At 35.1% G+C, this 23,493-nt stretch overlaps 1 protein-coding gene across 3 annotated transcripts; it reads right to left on the bottom strand.

The window, feature by feature from the left end:
- LOC109837157 lies at positions 289-23,396 on the bottom strand. 3 transcript variants are annotated; one of them, XM_020405276.1, is made up of 8 exons: positions 23,122-23,395; positions 14,333-14,431; positions 13,618-13,975; positions 10,144-10,278; positions 9,429-9,511; positions 9,037-9,081; positions 879-984; positions 289-788 (listed from the first exon to the last, which is right to left on the bottom strand). In XM_020405276.1, the coding sequence occupies exons 1-8, from the start codon at positions 23,262-23,264 to the stop codon at positions 693-695; spliced, it is 1,065 nt and encodes a 354-aa protein (XP_020260865.1). In that variant the 5' UTR covers positions 23,265-23,395; the 3' UTR covers positions 289-692. The 3 variants fall into 3 exon arrangements, with proteins under 3 accessions (XP_020260865.1, XP_020260866.1, XP_020260867.1); XM_020405277.1 differs by lacking the exon at positions 9,037-9,081 and having other exon boundaries at positions 23,122-23,394; XM_020405278.1 differs by lacking the exons at positions 289-788; positions 879-984; positions 9,037-9,081 and adding an exon at positions 4,242-5,150 and having other exon boundaries at positions 23,122-23,396.

Below are 23,493 nucleotides of genomic sequence, written 5' to 3' on the forward strand. Positions count from 1 at the left end.
TTTGCGAATAACCCCCATAAATTAGAACTAGAAGACAACATAAAAAGGCATTTTGAAAGTTATTAGGGATTTAGCATAATTCATCCAAAAGATATAGGGGTTTCTCTACGAAAATTATTGGGGTTTAGTACGATTTTGAAAGTTCATATGGGCTTACTGCAAAATGCGGAAAGTTCACGGGGGTTCAGTGTAATTTACCCTATAACAAATCTAACCAATAGATAACCACGAAATTAACAAAGTTTTAAGTTACATTTTGACCAAAGTGTGTAGTTAAAAAAGAAAAAGAAAAAGAAAAATCCAATGAGACGGGTACGATGTATTTAACTAATAGACAACAATGAAATAAAAATACAGACTGGCAAGCCAGTAGGCTTGTTGTCCACACTTCTACATTTTGATTATAGAAATAAACATTAACATTGAAGACAAGAATCCTACTTTCCATCCCTCAAACTTCCCTGCAGCCAACATGAACTTGAATTCTGATTCCGAAACCCTCATGTTAGACCCCCAAATCATTGTTAATTCTATATTAGACACCTAAATCTTTGTTAGTTCTATAATAGACCGTCAAATCGTCATATTAGTGCGAAATGTGGGTCTGAGATTTGGGGGTCTAATACATAATTAACAAAGATTTCTGGGTTTAATATGACAAAAACCCTTTTTTCCCATTCTAATTATTCTAATCAACATTGAGGTTCACCTCCAACTTTCCACCGTTCAAACTCCTGTGTGTCCAGCATGAAGGAACTTGCAGTCCTGTGCCCACCGCCTCCATATTCCTGTTCATTTAAAAATGTGAACAAATATTATGAACTATCTTCGTTATTATTCGAAGCATGAGTTCAAACTGAGAAACATGGTCAATGGACCTGTGAAATCGGTGTTGTATCTTCCGAGTCCAAACTTCTGAGGCTTATTTTCAGTATCCTGTCATTGTTGATCTCAGGTACTTTATACACCACAGCTCCAATACCCCTATATACAAGTTATATAGAAAATGCTAAACAAAAATGTGCCTAGAAAGTTTCGAGTATATTGAAGGTAAACATTATGTCATACTGGTCGAAGGACTGTGTTGCCTGCAGGTTAAACTAACCTTAAAACATAAGCATGTGATAAATTCTTTCCTCAGAGCACTATGTTGTAGTTTAGAGAGCTATGCGACTGCAACTTAATGGAAAATTACAAGGAAAAATGATTTCCATTTAGTTGTGTACTGCAATGTATAAATAATAACAATCCAGCCTATTTTCATCCGACTTGCTGTGTTTTTAAGTCAGGTGGCAAAAGAAACACATGGATCTGGAAATCTAGAATATGGCACATACAGCATAGATTGCGGCCAACTCAATGCTAGCATGCTAATGAAGCATGTAGGTCGTCCATTCAGTTGACTCATTTTGTGATCTTAAAGCGACAACTTAGTTGTGGAAGGCAGCGACCATAAACACTTTTTCATATACAGTTAACAACAGTTTTGCTCGTGCTCGCACGGGTGTGTCTTACATGTATGAACTACGGAGCTTTTACCAACCGCCGAAGTCTTCTTACATTTCAGTTTATTATAAAGATTTTTTCAGATTTGGTATGATTTTTTTTGCTTTTCAGCCTTTTCGTTCTCTTTCTTAGCTCGCTATGCTACCTTGAAGTTAGCTTTCTCACTAGTCTTAGCTGGAATATGAGATGAATGAGGGCTGATGCATCTCTTTTTGCTTTTCAGCCTTTTCGATCTCTCTCTTAGCTCTCTTTGTTACCTTGAAGTTAGCTTTCTCACTAGTCTAAGCTGGAATTTGAGATGAGCTAATGAGGTGTGATGCATCTGTTTTTGCTTTTCAGCCTTTTTCGATCTCTCTCTTAGCTCTCTATGTTACCTTGAATTTAGCTTTCTCACTAGGCTTAGCGTGATTTCAGTTAAAGATTTCTATTCATAGGCTTGTGGGCAGTATGCGTAGATCTTTATGCCTAAGTAATAATTTACATTCATCAGATATGGGCATGACAGTGGTAGCGCTTCAGGTAGATGATTTCGATATTTCTACCTAAGTTTCTGGCTTGGTTGCTGAAAAACACGGTGCATATTTACTGTCTGACTGATCACTGATATAGCAGACTAGTGTTCCTTGTTTTTTCGTATATGTAAACATGGTGCAAATTGCCTATGATCTTTATATGTTTGGTGTTGAAAGGTTCAATCTATTAAGATCTGCATTATCAATCATTCACATGTTAAGTACTGTATTCAGCTTTTGGTTGTCCTTAACTATTGCATGCAATTCATTTATTTCATATGTCTAGTCTCAATTTCCTAGCATCATTAGAAACTAGGCATCCATCCAGAAGTTTTTGCTAATCCTGATCCAAATCATATACGTTATCACATAGTGCTGCTAGCCTATTGGTTTGTCTGGTTTATAGTCTTAAAATATCCCGACTGCTTGAGGGAACCTACTCCACTCCCTGTTGTGCACTTTTTTCTTGAGTTGCTTAATTCTTTGTTGTTATGCATCTTTTTGTATATCATTCACTTCTTTGTTAAATTCCTGGTTCTCATGGTGCGAACATTTTATGCAATTTATGTGTCGTCTGCATTATCTCCTTTTACCAAGGTATGCTTATTTGATTCCTTTGCCTTATGCAATTTCTTACTGGATTAAAAATGAAGTTCACTACAATTGTCAGTAGGCCTTCTGGTGTTCTGGTTACCAAAGTTTTTGTCGACGAACTATGAAGTAGTCATTGTTCATTGGATATCATTCATTTTTCATCACTATCAAGTACTAACACATTAATATAATCTAAAACAATCATGCTTAAAAGCTAATTATCACATAATTACAATTTCATTAGAAAAGTATATGTGGTTTTAAAAACACTTATCCATAAAATAATCCTAATAACTCAATTATTTATTTTTAGAATAATCCTTAAAATCTATTAGAATTTCAAACTAATAATTAGAGAAAATAGATAAGATAGGGGGAATTCGAAATAATATATTGGGTAATTTGCGCATTTGATTTGTTTATCCTTTTTTGCGCATCTCAGAGAATATTTTTATAATAGGAAAGTTCTTAATTTTCATAGAGTGAAATAATTGAAGATCTTTACATGCTATAGGTTTTCTCAAAGATGGGATCTTGTGTTCTACTAATATTTTAATTTAAAGAGGGACACACATAAACTATTAATCCCTCTTTATAAAAATCACTAAAGACAGGATATTGAATCAATAAATACCAAAAAACATTTGACTAATCCATCAACTTTTTTAAGAATAAGACGAATCCATCAACTTTAAATATAGATTGACATGTGTATAATTTTGCATATATGATTTTATATAGAGAGACTCTCTCTCTGAGTTTTTTCTCCTTTAATTAGTATAACTAAATATATGATTACGAGATTTTTTTTAATTATGCATAGTTTAACTTGATTAGGATTAGCAAATATTTTATTATTATAATATTATATTGTGGATCGTTTTAATTAAATGAGGATTATTAATTAGGTGAAGATAATATTAAGCGCTCACATGTTATCTTCTGATAGGATAGAGAGGACACGTGACTATTTTTTAAAGACATATGTCAGTTATTTTGTACATTTAGGTGACACATGTCATTTTTATTGTTTTTAGGAGTATTACCAATTTCCCAATATATATAAAAGATGGCATATTATATATGTAGACGAATTTACATATACACATAAAATGACATATATGCAAAACATAAATGCATATATAGATACAAATATGCGGGAGTGCCTTTAATACTTCTGAGGCATAACTATACATGATACGCCATTAATTTGGATGGTTCAATCTGTTCACTTTGATCTACATAATTTGAATAGTCTACTATAAAAAAAGGTTTTATATGATATAAAACCCCTAAATCTTCTCTATATCTATATAAGACCCCAAAATCTTGGTATTTTAAATCATACTACAAAATCCTTTATGGCCTGTTTGGATGGAGGGATATCATTTTAGTTTTTTGATTTGGCCCAATTTCAATGTTTGGATGCAAAAGAATTTGAAAAAATTGGAATTAATACAATTCCACATTAATTTTAAAACTACAATAAACCTGCTATTTCAAATGACAACTAAATTAGGGCCATTTGGAAATTTTCGTGACTTAGCTCTCTTACTTGCTTTCGATCACTCCTTTGACACTCTCCGCCCCCACCCCCCAAAAAAACCTCTCTCTACCTCTCTCGACCCCTCCCCTGGAGCAATCCTCTCTCCTCTCTAACCCTAGATCTAATCCTATCTCTCTCCCTCAATCGATCCATGGCTAAATTCTCCCGTGAGCCCTAATCTCTCCTCCAGCGAGGCGACAATAGCAATCCTTGGTGACAGTGAGTCCTTTTATAAATCCCCCCCCTCCCAACCAATCTTCTTTTGAGGGCAAATATTGGAGAACTAAAGTTGAATTTGCTTAGTAGGTAAAATTTTCAGTAAGAATTGCCCTATTATTATTATTATTTATTGGAGATTGTCCCTAGGTAAAATGGCTAGATGATTTTAGTTCGATTTTAGCCCTACGTTGTCACCAAAGTACACATAAAATATAGATTTTGACTATAACTGCATGATGGTAGTTGTTGCTTGTTAAAAGTTTAGAAAAAGATAAAATTTTAGAGCTTAGGAGTTCAAGTCTATCTTGCTACAATCATTAATTGCAATGTCTTATTTTGATTCTTTTTATGATTGAATGCATGGACTTGATATTCAATGCCAGTCTTCTACGCACTTGATATGCATTAGTGTCGAATACTTACTTGAGCTTCGGTCTGTCTTCTAAGGATCAACTCTTTTTCTTCCTTTTTTGCCCTTTACAGGCAACAATTAGTTATACCATATCAAATTGATTGCTTTTAATTCTTTCTTTCTCAATTTAAAGGTAAAAAGAAATAACTAATTGCTACGAAAAGGCATTTTGATAATGAAGCATAGAAAGATTTGATAGGCAACATAAATGAGATGAAACAGTTCACTGGTTTAAAGTTCACCTTCAATGAACATATCATGAGGAATTTCCATGAAGAAATTATCCACAGGTGGATTTACAATGCACTAAGCTCTAGATGAAACCACACCTTGAGTGCTTTTGTAATCCAAGTCAAACTAGCTGAAATAAATAAATGCTCATACATTAAGTGTACTCTAATTGCTTGGTTATTTGTAGTAGAAATTTCGTATCCAACACAATTTTATATTTAGGAAATCACAACATTGATCTCTAAAGTAAATTGTTATCAGCAACACACATTCATTTTCATAAATTTATCAACTGTAAAAAATATTCTATGGATTATTTGGAAATCTAAACGTATATGGTTTTAGATTAACGCTTATTTTCCCAAGTTTTTTTCTGTTGACATATATAAGTACAAGTAGCAGTAATAATAAATATAAAACATACAAGAATACTTCCTCCTGTTTGTTGTAATTGCATTATCTTCAGCATATGACAATTAGGTTACTGTCTGAAAATCACAAAATAATAGCATGAAAAAGGAGCTTGTCCTAGTCTGGTGAAAGGTAAATAAGATAAAATGGAGACAAGCATCGACGACTTGTTCATTACATCCTACTCCCTTATCCATATTAAAATATTTGAACAGTACCTTTTTAATATTTAATCTTATCCCCTTCTTTTGTTCTTAGTTTTTCTTTAAGTTATCATGATAGTTGTAGCTTGAAGATTTGACATGTTTCTTTCTTAATTTTTAACCTTTGTTGCAACTGGTGTTATTTATATATTGCTAGAGGTGTTTTGATGTTTGGATACCTCTAAATTTACTGTGTCAGCAATCACAAAATAGGACAATTACATTTTCTTCCTCACCTTTGCAGTTACCAAATTTGTTTAAATGAACTATGCATCAAAAATCACAATATAACATGTATAGTTTCAGTCATTCAGCCACAATCAAAATGGATTCATATTTATTAGATCCTTCGTGTGAAGGATAAGCACAACATATTTTAGCACTTATTTTCCCTCTTTTGACTTTCTAGATGAATTAACTTATGAGATGTTAGGTCCCAGCCCATTTGTTTGCTTAGATGGAACATTTAATAGAAATATTGCTTTGATTAGTGGACTTGAAAACTTTAGTCTCCACTTGTTATTACCGGTTGTATTAGTTAGGAAGTGGTAGGTGATGCATCACAACTTCGCAAAATCAAAGGAAATCCTTTGTGCATTAAGACACTAAATTGTATTCAAATCCAATACTGAAATTATTTTCATATAGCTCAATTGTCATAAAACAAAGGTACATGTCTCCAACAAAACTTTTAAGCTTCTTCCTTTTACTATTGTAATTGTTGATTTTCCAGCAATGTTGCATGTTTGGTTGGGTGTCTTTAATTCTGAGAAATGAATGGTGTCTAGATTAGTGTTTAGGTTCGCTTTCTTGAGTAGGCAGGCTACCAAGGGTGATCATTGGGCAATCATAGGTTTATAAGAAAAGAAAAACATTCTATATAAAGTGGGGTTTTGTTTGAAGAATGGCTTCTGTTTGGAGATTGATTGGGAATCAATTGTCAATGATATTCAATAGCTGTTGCAGATAGGGTTAAGACATTTGCAGCCTGATGATAATATTTCTTCGATTGTTTGGTGTTTGGTTCGTAGTAATTTGTTGTATTTTTTAGTGTTGTAGAAAACTTTCCTGATTTACTAATTTGTTTTTGTATTGGCAAGTACCAGGATGGTTATATGGTTAACTCATATCTATGCATGCAGTTGTCTATGCAATTATGAATCTTATCTAGTTTTCAATTGGTCTTGTTTTATGGGCTTAAAATGTCTTCAATATTCACTGAGGGAGAGAATTGATATAGAGTGAATGAATTATATGTTAGTAACATGATCAAATTATAACAAGATGAAACAAGGTTTAGTCTAGAAACTTAAAATTTTGAAAGGAGTATGGTAAAGCAGGTAAGAACTGCAACTTTTGATGTTAGCAGCATGTCCAAGTTATTGTTCTCTAGATTATCACCTGTATAAAATTTCTAAAAAGGAATACATGAGTCAGGAATATATAGTAATTTTCATCTTGTTTGATCTTTAGATAGATATCATGATAGGTTTCTTTCTAGCTTGGTTTGGCTTTATTGAACCTTTAGCCAGTTCACACTAACCCCATGTGAAACGCGACTGATAAGGAGATTTGAGATGCCAGTCTGAACTATTTTGTTTTTCTCTTATGCCCTTGAGAAAGACTCACAATGGTGAAAGATGATTGGTCTATTGTTGTTGTTTCAGGTGATTGAAGACCTCGCAGAAGTTGACATGCCTCTGAAACCGAGCAGAGGAAGCAAAAATGGAGAAATGTATAGTGAAAGTACGCAAGAACTTGGAAGAAAACTTTTATTTAAGTCAAATGGAAAAGGAGCTTTAGAAAAACTCTGCTTATGAATAATTGTGTGAGGCTACTTAAATTTGTCACTTATGGTAGGGATATATTTACTTGTGTTGGTATCTATGTTTGTTGGATGCTTTAGATATTTGGTTTTGTTGAAATGTTCAATATAATGTTTGAAGCTTCGGCTTTAATAATTGATATAGTTGTATGGTAGTGGATGAATTTATAGAATGATATTGATGCTTAACGTTGGTCGTTATTAATATAATTAAATCAAAATTTCAAAGTTGAGGGAGGGTTATCTACGATGCCCTCAAGCTTGAGAAGGGTTTACTCAAATTAAAACAGTTAAGGGGTTTTCTGATACATCCCCATAGTTGGGATTTTTTTTTCTAAACTTAACCCATTTATTATGGCGATTATTAGGTTAAACCATTTGAAAATTCTAGAATTGGAATTCTAATGTTTTCCAAACAATAAATTTAGAATTGAGAATTCTAGAATTGAAATTCTAATGATTCCCAAACAGCTGAATTGGATTTACAGATTTTAAATTCTAGAATTGAATTCTAGAAGTTCAAATCAATTCCTTACATTCAAGCACAACCTTAGTTGTTTCAAAAAAGACCACCTAGGTTAGATTTAACCTTAATTGCAAAATTTCTCTAATAATGTTAAGAGATTTTCATTTATGGACCATTATGCCCATGCTCATGCAAGATTTAGCACAGCTTAAATGGTTGCTGGACCCTCCTCCCCCCCCCCCTCCCCCCCCCCCCCCCAAACCCTCTTATTTTTCTCCTTCAGTTTCCGTTCTTTCTCCTCAAGGTCCCTCTCTCACACTCTCCCGCTCTTACGATCTATGAGTATTGGAATCTTAAAGCCTAACAGAATTGATATTTTGAGAGGAAATAGGGAGAGATCAGGGAAATTAGAGAAGAGGGACATAAGAATTATGAAACAAAGGTAAAGGGAGATTGAACTTGGGCTTCGAAAGGTTATTACTGTATTTTACTCAATATGGAAAAGAGTTAACCATTTTTAGGTAAAGAGTTTGGATGGTAATCGTTCATGAGGTCCTTTTTGAAACAACTTAGAGGAATTGGGGGTCTTATTTTGAAATACCAAGATTTGGGGGTCTAAAATAAAAATAAAGAAGATTTAGGGGTCTTTTTTATTAAAAAAGTAGGCACATTGAGACATCAAGAGGTTGTAAAATTAATGCTTTACAACAATACAACTAAAGCTATTTGTCAGAAAAAACTAAATTTATAGCATGAAACATGGATTACAAAGTCTTAGAATGTCAATATTTCTTATTTATAAATGCTTTAAGAAGTGCAGATCATGATGAACAAAATGGATCATCTGTTGAAATAACCAAACTCATACACTAAGAGGTCTCTCAAGTGTATCATAGTAACTAACCACTTAAACATGGATATTATATGCTTAAATTTCATGGTCCTTTTATCAATAAACTTTTTAAGAAAATAAACTTTTTAAGAAATGTAGATAAAATTGAACAGAGTTGATCATCCAATTTTATTGCACAATACACATTTTCTGTATGTGGGCATAACTAAGTTAGTTACCCTAGGAGTAAGTAAGCTGCTCCTTATATACATACTTAACTGCATAGATGGATACATCAAGGCATCGACACACACAAATAGAACCCTGCACAAATGTATAAATGCACGTACATAAATGACTTTGTGTGACTATTAGTTCGCATACATGTTCACAATGTGCACATAGAGGACGAGTTCAAATTTAAATACAAGTTTGGAGTTGAATATATTAGAAATTATTTTTTTAAGTCTGATAAGGGTACGTTTCTGTTATCTAAGTTGAATATTAAACTTTGTTTGACAGTTGCATAAAGCGACTGCTAACTAGGTGGATAACTAGATTTCATCAAATGAGAAAGGTTAAACAAGAATATGATTGAAAAATACCAAATAATGCAGAAACCTGACCCCAATTTTGATTGAAAACTGCCAAATGATGCACAGAACCCTCACCTCAATTTTAGATTGCGGCTCTTATTGGCTAGCTGGTCTCCTAGCTCGCTCCTGAGGTTTGAAATGGAATCAGCATCAACTGCCTAAACATATTATAAGTTAAAAGAGAACAGTTATTTGGATTTTGGAGCAAGATTGCAAGGAATAAATCTGTATACATGCAAGTTTGCAATGCATGTAACACTAGGGCCAAAGGAACATACCATAGATCAAAGTTGAGGTAAAACGTTAGCACGTAGATAAGAGAAACACTACCAAGGAGCAATCAGAATTGCGAAAATTGAAAAGGTTCCATGTGTTGTCCATACATTTATTCAATCACAAAGAAAAAGAGTTTGGCACAATTGAAGAAACCATCAAAATCAACCTATAAATGTTATTTCCTAACAAACTAGACAGTAACATGAGATTTAAAGCATTTTTCTACCCATCAGGGTTCACTCTATTCGACAAAATGAGTAGGTATAGACACCAAGTTATTACATATCCCAAGTTTATCTTACATGCTCTTAGTATGCAACAAGGACGCTTAGATGGTCTTCATGACAATAAGATATATTCAAAATATTGTTCACATCTTACAAAAAGAAAACGTTAAATCACATTGATACTTCTTTGAGTTCTTTCCATGTTCAAGTTCAAGTTTAATAAGCAAAATCGTTACTGAAAGAAAAGTATGTGGAGTTAAATGAATTAGCCACAAGAATGTGCATACCAAGCAATGACCAAAGCGCCCACTTCCAAGTACAATCTCATAAGACTGCTCCAGAACTTTCTCTATTAACTCTTGCTTGTGCAACAGTGTATTTTGCCCATGACTAATGATATACTCAGGATCCAATGCAAATAGCTGAAAACAGATTTGAAATTGCTTTAAAACTAATTACCTGGATAAATTCAAATACAGAATGCATAAAATATTTGAAATACAGATTAAAAAGTTCTTCCCATAATCTTAGAGCTTTCAGGAGTCTGTAATACAAACAGGAGACAACAGCCATGAAAAGTAAAAGGTGCACATGGCATGCAAAAGCAGCTGTAACCATAATCACAGTATTCATTAATAATTTGAGAATTTGTGAATAATAAGCGAATCACAATATTAAGGAACAAGTCTACTTGTGAATAATTTGCAATAGCTGAACTTCAGTGAAGTACTTGTAAATAATACACAACTTAAATGTTAAATCCACGAATTTTGCATGATTTATTTCATAAGGATACGTCACACATCCCAATAACTGAACAAGCATATTCATTGCCATTATAATGTACTAACCATTGTTCTACATAGATAATTGCTATCAGGCATAAATACGAAGAATAATACTCCTATACAATAATAGCACTGAACTACTCCCGAATAATTTTTGGTCTTCTGGATCTTTCGCAAGTTCTGAACTTTTAACCCTCGCCTAATAAATTCCATACACAGGACTTGTGACTATGGGTAACAGAGACAACTTCTTACAACAAGAAGGGCGAACCACAATACACTACTGGATGCAGACCAACAAGGATCATGTGACTATATGAATATAAAAGGAAAGAAAAAGTGTGTTTATAGATCTTATAAATAGGGGCAGAAAGGGAATAAGTTCCAGTCAAGAAGGAACAATAGCAAACATCACAATTGTGAATCACCAAGATCATAGGGATGTGGTCATGCTTCCTACTAGTGGGAAATGTCATATTGGCTAAAGTCTTAAAGATCTTGAAAGGGACATACTCTCACATTGTAACAGTTGAAACCTCCACCCACTAAAATGCAGATGTCTGAAGACAATGATTCAAGTATGAGAAAGCTCCAGAGAACTGACAATTTGAATGATACTGGCTATACATCTGATTAAGTTTTAGAAATAATCATAGCCAAAGGAAATCATGGGCAAAAGAATGTGCCATAAATCTTCCAAGGCATGTTGAACAGTTGGTTTCCAGATGCAACCGAACAATTTTAACGAGTAGGCTTCCATTAACTCCCAACAGAAAGTTGTGTTGATTTTAAGATTCCTCAAAAGGATCTTTCTTGTTCAGGCATTCTTGTTGCTTATGGATCACTCGTAATGTTAACCTTTGTGACATCAAAAAAATAACAAAAAAACTGCTTTTTCCAACAGAAACCTGCATATTTCTGCAAAGAGCTTGATAGGTCTAAATTCTGAAAAAATTACTAGTCTAGTTTCTTAGACCTACGAATTCGCACACACAATTAGATTTCATGCCTAGATCAAGCAGACTATGAGCATCTACTAAGGGTCCATGAGCATATCTTGGCCTAGCCACCAACCACATATAGTTGGCTCAGCAACTACCAATGTTACCTGGGTACTTCTATCATGAAGCCGTAGCCGTGCTCGTACCCGACACGTACCCATACCCAAACCTCAAGCACACTCCTTGGATATATGCAACATTTATTGAGGCATGTGCTCAACTACATCATATATGTTTTAATTTAAAAAACTTGTCATACACTTCTTGGACGTATGTCCTATACTTCATGTCCATTTCTTGAAATTCGTTAGACATGGTTCAGGTTTGTTTTCCAACCCATACCAAGATAAAAGCTATGATTTAAAATGGTGGTTTGAATGACAAGTTAAAAAATGAGCAGTTTCCAAATTATGCTAGGAATTTAAATTCAAATAGCACTTGAATTGAAAAATACCGATGATCTCTTGTAAATTATTAATTTCAATACATATATATATATAAGGAATATGGGTATGCTTAGACCAAGCACAAACTTGATGCTAGGTAGTGAGGTTGCTCATTCCCATCCACTTATTTAAAGAGGGAACCACATTCACATTGGTGCACATGGGTTAGATAATTAAAGGATGGTTATTTTCAAATAAGACCGTTTGAAACTTAGGCATGTCTCTATCTATATATATATAGGCATGTCTATGCACCTTGCATTTCACCATTTTGCCATGTGGCCCGCATCAGTACCAGTACCCATACTCATTTCCATGAAACTTAGGCAACTACCAAGACGAACATATTTTTCAATATAATTCTAGTTGTAAAGTGCAGAAAAGGGGAAATCACTTTATATCTAGCTAGTTGTCATGACTCATGGACTTAAGCTTTTTTCTAAGCTCACGTGCGGCACTTAGCAAGTCTCTCACTAATAACTGACTAAATTCAGCCTTTGTATCACTTACACAAGCAAACTAACTAGATGAACATGAGAGCAAAGCAAAAGAGGAATAAATGGGACACTTATACTCAAGAGAGTTTACAAGCTTTGGAGGGATGGTTTGACAAGTGAGACTCCTCTCCTATTTATAGCCCTCAACCCTCCATAGTTGGAGTTCTCTAGAACTATGTACACCTCTTCTTCTTTCATACTTTTCTAGAGTTTTCTACAACATGCTATTACATTCTACTACACTCTGTTTTCTTTTAGTACACTCTACACTATTCTAGAACATTCTACCATATTCTAGAGGACTCTCCACATTCCGGATTGTTCCAAAAGGCTCTAGAACATTCTAGACACTTCCAGGATGCTCTAGATTATTCTAGAAAATTGTCAAATTACGTATTTGACATGCTTATGTGACGAAAATCTTAGTTTTTAAGGTGGGATGTAACATAACATTGAGTTTCTCCAAAAGGCTTGGTTAAAATTGAAATTCTGAGAACTGGGCTCCATATAACATGTCAACTGAACTGAAAGGAAATATTGGTAGTTAACCTCAACCCATCAATAGCTTGAGCACCTGAGAAAGAACAAGGATTCAAAAGCATAGTATCTATAGTACATTCTTTGCACGATTGGTTGATCAGTAAATTACAAGTCCTGGTTTCAAATGAAATAGGGCGTGTCTTTCCTTGACTAAATGCCGCAGAACTTATTAGCTATTGCATAACTCCTTGAGCAATGATTTATCAGTCTATTATTATGAGAATATGTGTATTTTCAGTGAACAAGCAGCCAAAAACTGGACAAACCTTTTGTGTCCCAGCATCTTCACTGTTTCTTAAATTTCCTATTTATGTAATATGTAATGTCTTCTATAATCAAGAAAAATTCGGCAAATAACTAAATGTTCCAAGTGAAGACAGAAAAATTGTAGCTAACCAGATTACAGCAACGATAATGCAAGAAAACCTAAGGAGTCCTCGGATATATACAACCATCAAATCCAGAATCAAGTTGAAAAGAGTTGCAAACCTGATCAAATAAAGCTTTGTTCAAATTCACATTGTATTCTATATTCATATCTTTTAAACCACTGTTGAAAGCTTTGCTAAGTGGGAGCGCCCATCTCCAAAGATCTGCATCTTCAATAAATTTAAAAAGCCTATTTACCCTTTCAAGATCACTATCTGGAACAAAGTTAACTCCAATACCAGCACTATCACCCACTCTTGAAACATCAGTTTTTCCAAAAAGCTTTTCTCTGAAGTAGTCATAGGCAATTGTAGCCCCACTTCTCTTCATATCGATTATCTTAGTCACATTTGAGCCAATGGAAGAATTTCCAGATAAAGCTTCAAACGCAGTTTTGTGATGGTCTAGGATTGTCACACTAGAAAAAAGAAGGAAGGAAAAAAAATTAATTAATTAAAGTTAACATAAACAACAAAGACCTCAGAATTATCAACTAAATTATAGTAAGAAAATAATTTCCAGATACCAAAACATAGAGACTATTAAATTAACAGGAACTGCTCTTAGTGCTGTTCGAACCTTTCGATAAAGGCAATAACTCTAGTGCATGCTATCAGTACTTTAGAGCATACACATGCAATTTACTGTAAAACCTTAAAGACAATAATTACAGTATTACAAGATTACTTCGAGTAGGCTATATATGTGTGTGATACACATCATAGAGAAGAGGCGAAAAAAAATGGAAACAAGGATTAGGATTTAGGAGACGAACCTCTCAACTTTTGTAGATATTTCAGCAACAAAACCAGAAGGTCCAACAAAATCTAGGAGATAAACATCACTAAGCTCATCCACTGGAAGATTCCCAGCCCTGAAAAGAGAAGGAATAGTTTAAATTTAGGTTAGATCAGAAGCTTGGGCAATAATAATAAAGCTCTAACATATCTATTCTTATGTTTCAGTGCCAAGTTTATTATCCTATTGTATCAAATTACAATGGAAGCCAACCTAAGTAATATTTATAACACTCATTAAACTGCAATAAGAGGATGCATTTTCATGTCACTACAAAACTAATACGCTTGAAAATTGACAGTTTAACATTTTACTTTATTGGTAGCTTTAGGTTAGTCAAGTTCCCCGGCATGCAATCCATTTTCAATAAAAGGTAAGCTGATGGGGAATGAAAGGCACCGAGAAAAATTCCAAGATAAGCAGTAACCCGAGTGAACAGTAATCACGGATGAACAGTGACTTTCCCTCTTTTTATTTAATTAAAAAAAACAAACTAAAGAAAGATAAAAGAATGGTTAGATCGGTTTCACACACAGACATCTAACTCGGAAGATTGTTTTACGCCTTGAGGAATCACTTCAAAATCTCACGTACATAGTATTTTATTAATCATAAACTCTCTACTACATTACAAAAATCTCCTCCATCTTTTATAGAGTTTGGAATTCTCATCTGAAAGAAATTCAAAAAACTTACCCTATCTCTAAAATCAATTCAATCTTAACCATGAAATAATTCAACATACTCAATCCTAACACAATTCAAATCAAAACAACTAAACAAAATAACTAATTCTCACCTATCTAAAGCCAAAGACAAATCTAAAATCATAACAAATCTATTTGCAATGTGAATCAAATCTGACCAGTGATTGTGTCATGCATCATACGTCATGGTTGAAGAATTTAAGATCATTGTGCTCTAATTCAAGATCCCATAAGAAGCATAGGTAGTGTTACATGTGCATCAGGTGGGGCACGTAGAACACTGGACTCAGAAAAGCTTATGTCTATCAGAGAAGTTTGAGGTCAAGCCATCGTAATATGTAATACAAGTGGTGCCCCAACCTAAGCATTTTAAACCAATTGCATTTTATTGGATGTTGCAATTAAAAGGTTAACTCTGGTTAGTCTAACACCAATGAGAAATTAATTCGGAAGAAAATAAGCTGAACTGCATCATTTTGTTAACAATATTTTATAATTCATTTATCAAATAAATATAACATGAGATCCTGCAAGTTATCTGACAATAGAGGTTCATATGATATCATTACAAAGATCATCAACTCAAAAAGTGTGCATTTCAAGAAGAATAACACATTTTTTATTTTTTATTTTTTAAAATACATTGCCAATTACCATGAGATTAGTGTCTTCATTTTTTACGCATGTTTGCATTTTGTATAATACAGGTGAAAATAACAATGAGATGACTTCATTTAGACTTCAAAAGGGCTAAGTGTTAATAAAAGAGTTAAGTGGTAACCCGCTATAATAAGAAGGTCTACCTAACACTATTCTATTGCACATAAATATCAAACAATATTTTTTACAACTTTCACTTCTAGTTTTCTTTCCTTTATTTCTTTATTTCAACTTTTGTTATTTTTTAAATAAACGGGTTTTAATGATAAAGTCCTTAAAACCTAAATGTTGCCCTCCCACTTCACTTTGATTTTCACATTCCATAATAACTCCACTGTATATGGAGGCTGAAATACAAAGGGTTACACATATGCATCACCAAAATTCAACACTAATTTCCTAATCCAACACCGATAAACTTTGTTTGTCAACCAAAAAACCAACCTTCTTATGTGTTAATTGGCTCCACTTGGTATTTACTTGGTATTCGTTGTTTGGAGCCAACAACAATTCAAATCCACATCAATGTTTTTCCCTATAAAGCACCAATATTTTAGATTTGTATTACATTAGAAATATGGTAGTTGTATCGTCAAACATATTATACCAAAGTAACCAAACACCAAACTTACTTTTACTATATCTCACATGAAAAGCTTCTCATGTAACTTTTCCAGTCTATGACTCCTTAGGCATGGTTTGGTAGGAGGTCATGAGGCAATGTGAGAGACAAAATTAAAATTTTATATCTGGTTGAGAGTTTTTGGAGGGAGAGGTGAGGTGAGGGACAAGACAAAGAAAAAAAACTAAAAAGTTAAGAGAGAAGAGTGCTCCCAAATTGAGAGGACACGAGAGAAAATGCACTAAAAATCATTCACCTCCTCTCACCCTTCGTCCTACCAAACGTAAAGGCTAAAAGGGATGCACATTCCTCCATCTTATTGCACCCCATTTAACCTCTCCTCCTCTCCTTAAACCTCCTACCAAACCAAGCGTTAGCCACAAGCCATGAGAAAGTCGTATCTCATATCTAGATCTCGACCAAATAGCAAGCAATTTCATCATTCGTCGTCGATGCCTCCAAAGGTTCATGGTTGTTATCTTTGTCACAACTCATGAACGACCACTGGTATGCCTCGGAAGCCTCCTCCACTGCTCACCAGCAGTTAAGTGAGGGGAAGCTCACTGAAAATCCTCCCATGGTCCTTTGTGTGTGACGAATGCGAAGTCAACATCACATGCAATAACTTGTCCCTTGTCCAATGGCTCACCTCATTGTTGACCGCCATATTGAATCATCAAGCCAACAACCTCCTGCAACATGTAACAGTTGTTCATGATTACCATTCCTCACGGCACGACCTCTAATATCCATCCACACTTTGTCAATGCCACCATAGGCCGTTCACCGCCTCAATGCCGCAAGCTATGTACATGCATATATCACTACATCAAAAAGTGCAACAAGCTATGTACATGCATATATCACTACATCAAAAAGTGCAACTTGCGACACAAATATCTCCACACAAATAGTTGTGTGGCTGGAGAGCACCAGCGGAAACAAAAAGGCTTCACCCGCGGATTGGCTCGTTGACTTCGAACACACACTTGTTTGTGTCGTGAGATGCAAACTAGAATAAAAATCAATAAAAAAATGGTAATTGACACTTGCGACACAAATTTGTGCCGAGCTTTTAGACCTTGAGAACATAATTATGTATACACCAATGGGAAATTAGTCCCATATCATTCAGCCCCAACGAAATTAAGTTGTTTAAACTTGATTGATAAGATGATATTGGTCAGACAGCTAGATGCATAAACAAAGTCATTAGGCGACTTTATTCAAACCGTGAGGTTACTCGGTGATAACTCTGTCGTGATTTATGTAAGTGAGCTTCAATTAGAATGGTGATAGGTTTAAGTGGGTTGGGCCCCATTAGAGATGAACTAATGGGATTAGAAAATCAAATGATTTATGAGCGAAAAAATTTGAAAATAAAAATATGAGTAGACACATGTTTGTGTCGCCATTCTCGACATATAATGCATGTGTCGGGGATTTTGCGACACATTCCCATGTGTAGAAGAACCCTCTGCACACATGCTCTACTCATACTTTCGTCTTGTGTCGCTCTTCATTTATGTGAAACGAAAATGTGTCTCGAGATGGCAAAGAAAAGTATCGCAGGTCACAACTTTTGTTGTAGTGTATGTTTCCACTGATCACCATACTGCTACACAACATCTGCATCCCCCAAATAGCCGATATCCCTTGTCGCAAACTCATGTGCCACCCTTGCATTGCTAAATCACTACCTAAACACCTTAGCTGATCCACCATTGGAGCAAGCGCTGAATGTGTTGTCGTTTGATCATGAACCTAAACCTGCTACATTTGCCCAAGATCCTTATAGCGGAGCTGTTTCGCACTCTTCTGAAACCAACCTACCTCCGGACAACCACTGTTTTAAATATCGGCCGATAACCGATATTATCGGCCGAGTTATCGGATTTGGGAGCTCTCCGATAGGATAACTTGGATTTTTAATCGGTTATCGTTTTTGGCAAGTTATCGGGGAGTTATCGGTGTTATCGGTACTTATCGGCCGATAAGTAAGGTTTTTTTATCGGGATTATCGGCCGATAAGTAAGGCTATGCAATCGAATGGTTTCATCGTGCGGTCAAGATGCAAGTTTTGCTTTCTACAATTGGTTAGTGATTATAAACATGATGATTTACATTTTGGTATGTTTATATTTCATTAAGCATGGTTAGATTATATTTTTTAGTTATTATATTATATATATACACCATCTAGTATATCACTCCGATAAATACTACTTATCCCCGATATATCCCCGATTTCCGCTATCCGATAAGAATTTTTTTATTGGTAGCTTTAGGTTAGTCAAGTTCCCCGGCATGCAATCCATTTTCAATAAAAGGTAAGCTGATGGGGAATGAAAGGCACCGAGAAAAATTCCAAGATAAGCAGTAACCCGAGTGAACAGTAATCACGGATGAACAGTGACTTTCCCTCTTTTTATTTAATTAAAAAAAACAAACTAAAGAAAGATAAAAGAATGGTTAGATCGGTTTCACACACAGACATCTAACTCGGAAGATTGTTTTACGCCTTGAGGAATCACTTCAAAATCTCACGTACATAGTATTTTATTAATCATAAACTCTCTACTACATTACAAAAATCTCCTCCATCTTTTATAGAGTTTGGAATTCTCATCTGAAAGAAATTCAAAAAACTTACCCTATCTCTAAAATCAATTCAATCTTAACCATGAAATAATTCAACATACTCAATCCTAACACAATTCAAATCAAAACAACTAAACAAAATAACTAATTCTCACCTATCTAAAGCCAAAGACAAATCTAAAATCATAACAAATCTATTTGCAATGTGAATCAAATCTGACCAGTGATTGTGTCATGCATCATACGTCATGGTTGAAGAATTTAAGATCATTGTGCTCTAATTCAAGATCCCATAAGAAGCATAGGTAGTGTTACATGTGCATCAGGTGGGGCACGTAGAACACTGGACTCAGAAAAGCTTATGTCTATCAGAGAAGTTTGAGGTCAAGCCATCGTAATATGTAATACAAGTGGTGCCCCAACCTAAGCATTTTAAACCAATTGCATTTTATTGGATGTTGCAATTAAAAGGTTAACTCTGGTTAGTCTAACACCAATGAGAAATTAATTCGGAAGAAAATAAGCTGAACTGCATCATTTTGTTAACAATATTTTATAATTCATTTATCAAATAAATATAACATGAGATCCTGCAAGTTATCTGACAATAGAGGTTCATATGATATCATTACAAAGATCATCAACTCAAAAAGTGTGCATTTCAAGAAGAATAACACATTTTTTATTTTTTATTTTTTAAAATACATTGCCAATTACCATGAGATTAGTGTCTTCATTTTTTACGCATGTTTGCATTTTGTATAATACAGGTGAAAATAACAATGAGATGACTTCATTTAGACTTCAAAAGGGCTAAGTGTTAATAAAAGAGTTAAGTGGTAACCCGCTATAATAAGAAGGTCTACCTAACACTATTCTATTGCACATAAATATCAAACAATATTTTTTACAACTTTCACTTCTAGTTTTCTTTCCTTTATTTCTTTATTTCAACTTTTGTTATTTTTTAAATAAACGGGTTTTAATGATAAAGTCCTTAAAACCTAAATGTTGCCCTCCCACTTCACTTTGATTTTCACATTCCATAATAACTCCACTGTATATGGAGGCTGAAATACAAAGGGTTACACATATGCATCACCAAAATTCAACACTAATTTCCTAATCCAACACCGATAAACTTTGTTTGTCAACCAAAAAACCAACCTTCTTATGTGTTAATTGGCTCCACTTGGTATTTACTTGGTATTCGTTGTTTGGAGCCAACAACAATTCAAATCCACATCAATGTTTTTCCCTATAAAGCACCAATATTTTAGATTTGTATTACATTAGAAATATGGTAGTTGTATCGTCAAACATATTATACCAAAGTAACCAAACACCAAACTTACTTTTACTATATCTCACATGAAAAGCTTCTCATGTAACTTTTCCAGTCTATGACTCCTTAGGCATGGTTTGGTAGGAGGTCATGAGGCAATGTGAGAGACAAAATTAAAATTTTATATCTGGTTGAGAGTTTTTGGAGGGAGAGGTGAGGTGAGGGACAAGACAAAGAAAAAAAACTAAAAAGTTAAGAGAGAAGAGTGCTCCCAAATTGAGAGGACACGAGAGAAAATGCACTAAAAATCATTCACCTCCTCTCACCCTTCGTCCTACCAAACGTAAAGGCTAAAAGGGATGCACATTCCTCCATCTTATTGCACCCCATTTAACCTCTCCTCCTCTCCTTAAACCTCCTACCAAACCAAGCGTTAGCCACAAGCCATGAGAAAGTCGTATCTCATATCTAGATCTCGACCAAATAGCAAGCAATTTCATCATTCGTCGTCGATGCCTCCAAAGGTTCATGGTTGTTATCTTTGTCACAACTCATGAACGACCACTGGTATGCCTCGGAAGCCTCCTCCACTGCTCACCAGCAGTTAAGTGAGGGGAAGCTCACTGAAAATCCTCCCATGGTCCTTTGTGTGTGACGAATGCGAAGTCAACATCACATGCAATAACTTGTCCCTTGTCCAATGGCTCACCTCATTGTTGACCGCCATATTGAATCATCAAGCCAACAACCTCCTGCAACATGTAACAGTTGTTCATGATTACCATTCCTCACGGCACGACCTCTAATATCCATCCACACTTTGTCAATGCCACCATAGGCCGTTCACCGCCTCAATGCCGCAAGCTATGTACATGCATATATCACTACATCAAAAAGTGCAACAAGCTATGTACATGCATATATCACTACATCAAAAAGTGCAACAAGCTATGTACATGCATATATCACTACATCAAAAAGTGCAACAAGCTATGTACATGCATATATCACTACATCAAAAAGTGCAACAAGCTATGTACATGCATATATCACTACATCAAAAAGTGCAACTTGCGACACAAATATCTCCACACAAATAGTTGTGTGGCTGGAGAGCACCAGCGGAAACAAAAAGGCTTCACCCGCGGATTGGCTCGTTGACTTCGAACACACACTTGTTTGTGTCGTGAGATGCAAACTAGAATAAAAATCAATAAAAAAATGGTAATTGACACTTGCGACACAAATTTGTGCCGAGCTTTTAGACCTTGAGAACATAATTATGTATACACCAATGGGAAATTAGTCCCATATCATTCAGCCCCAACGAAATTAAGTTGTTTAAACTTGATTGATAAGATGATATTGGTCAGACAGCTAGATGCATAAACAAAGTCATTAGGCGACTTTATTCAAACCGTGAGGTTACTCGGTGATAACTCTGTCGTGATTTATGTAAGTGAGCTTCAATTAGAATGGTGATAGGTTTAAGTGGGTTGGGCCCCATTAGAGATGAACTAATGGGATTAGAAAATCAAATGATTTATGAGCGAAAAAATTTGAAAATAAAAATATGAGTAGACACATGTTTGTGTCGCCATTCTCGACATATAATGCATGTGTCGGGGATTTTGCGACACATTCCCATGTGTAGAAGAACCCTCTGCACACATGCTCTACTCATACTTTCGTCTTGTGTCGCTCTTCATTTATGTGAAACGAAAATGTGTCTCGAGATGGCAAAGAAAAGTATCGCAGGTCACAACTTTTGTTGTAGTGTATGTTTCCACTGATCACCATACTGCTACACAACATCTGCATCCCCCAAATAGCCGATATCCCTTGTCGCAAACTCATGTGCCACCCTTGCATTGCTAAATCACTACCTAAACACCTTAGCTGATCCACCATTGGAGCAAGCGCTGAATGTGTTGTCGTTTGATCATGAACCTAAACCTGCTACATTTGCCCAAGATCCTTATAGCGGAGCTGTTTCGCACTCTTCTGAAACCAACCTACCTCCGGACAACCACTGTTTTAAATATCGGCCGATAACCGATATTATCGGCCGAGTTATCGGATTTGGGAGCTCTCCGATAGGATAACTTGGATTTTTAATCGGTTATCGTTTTTGGCAAGTTATCGGGGAGTTATCGGTGTTATCGGTACTTATCGGCCGATAAGTAAGGTTTTTTTATCGGGATTATCGGCCGATAAGTAAGGCTATGCAATCGAATGGTTTCATCGTGCGGTCAAGATGCAAGTTTTGCTTTCTACAATTGGTTAGTGATTATAAACATGATGATTTACATTTTGGTATGTTTATATTTCATTAAGCATGGTTAGATTATATTTTTTAGTTATTATATTATATATATACACCATCTAGTATATCACTCCGATAAATACTACTTATCCCCGATATATCCCCGATTTCCGCTATCCGATAAGAATTTTGGTCGTCCGATACATTCCCGATAACCGATATTTAAAACCTTGCGGACAACCCTGATCTATCTCCTCACCAACTAAATCCAGTTTAGTTTCTTTTCTTATTTCTTCTTCACCTTGATGCTCCTGCAATTTTTCCCGCTATTTGCACTTAAATATTCCAAAGTTACACCAGTTTTAACTTTGATAGTCTGAAGTTTTTTCTTTGATCAAAAAATACCCCAATGTTCAAAAAAGTCATCTTAGGGTATCAAAAGAAATTAACTTTCCCATTCTCAAACCCAAGTCCATGGATTATCCAGTTAAAACAGCTACTTCAAAAGCAAGCTAGGGTTTAGGTTTTAGTTTTGTGCGCGCTAAGAGTTTGGTTTACGGGTTCCTAAGGTTCAAATTTCAAAATTTTCGATCAACTTCTAAAAAAATTGAGGAAAAGCACTTACTTGATGGGATCATAGACAGTGTTGGGAAAGAAAGCGACGGGCAAAGACGCGGCTTTGAAGTAGAGATAGGCCGCTAGGGCTGCGAAAGCTCCGTCAGGGCACGGGTAGTGATACAGCACCGCTGATTTCTTCGCCGCTTTCATGGCGAAATCACCAGAATTTGGGGCAAATTTAGCATTTATTATGGTGTGTTTGGGAGTTTACTACAAGAGAAGGGAAGGGAAGCTAAACAAAGGCAAGGGAAGCGAAGGAAAGCAAAGAGAATTGTTATAAGTTGTTTGGGAGTTGAGTAAGATGAATTAATATAACTTGTTTGGGAGTAATAATGGAGGGAAGGGAAGGGAATGAAATATATGTAAATTTACACAAATG

This window comes from Asparagus officinalis, chromosome 4, assembly GCF_001876935.1.
Source record: "Asparagus officinalis chromosome 4, Aspof.V1, whole genome shotgun sequence".
Lineage (NCBI taxonomy): Eukaryota > Viridiplantae > Streptophyta > Magnoliopsida > Asparagales > Asparagaceae > Asparagus > Asparagus officinalis.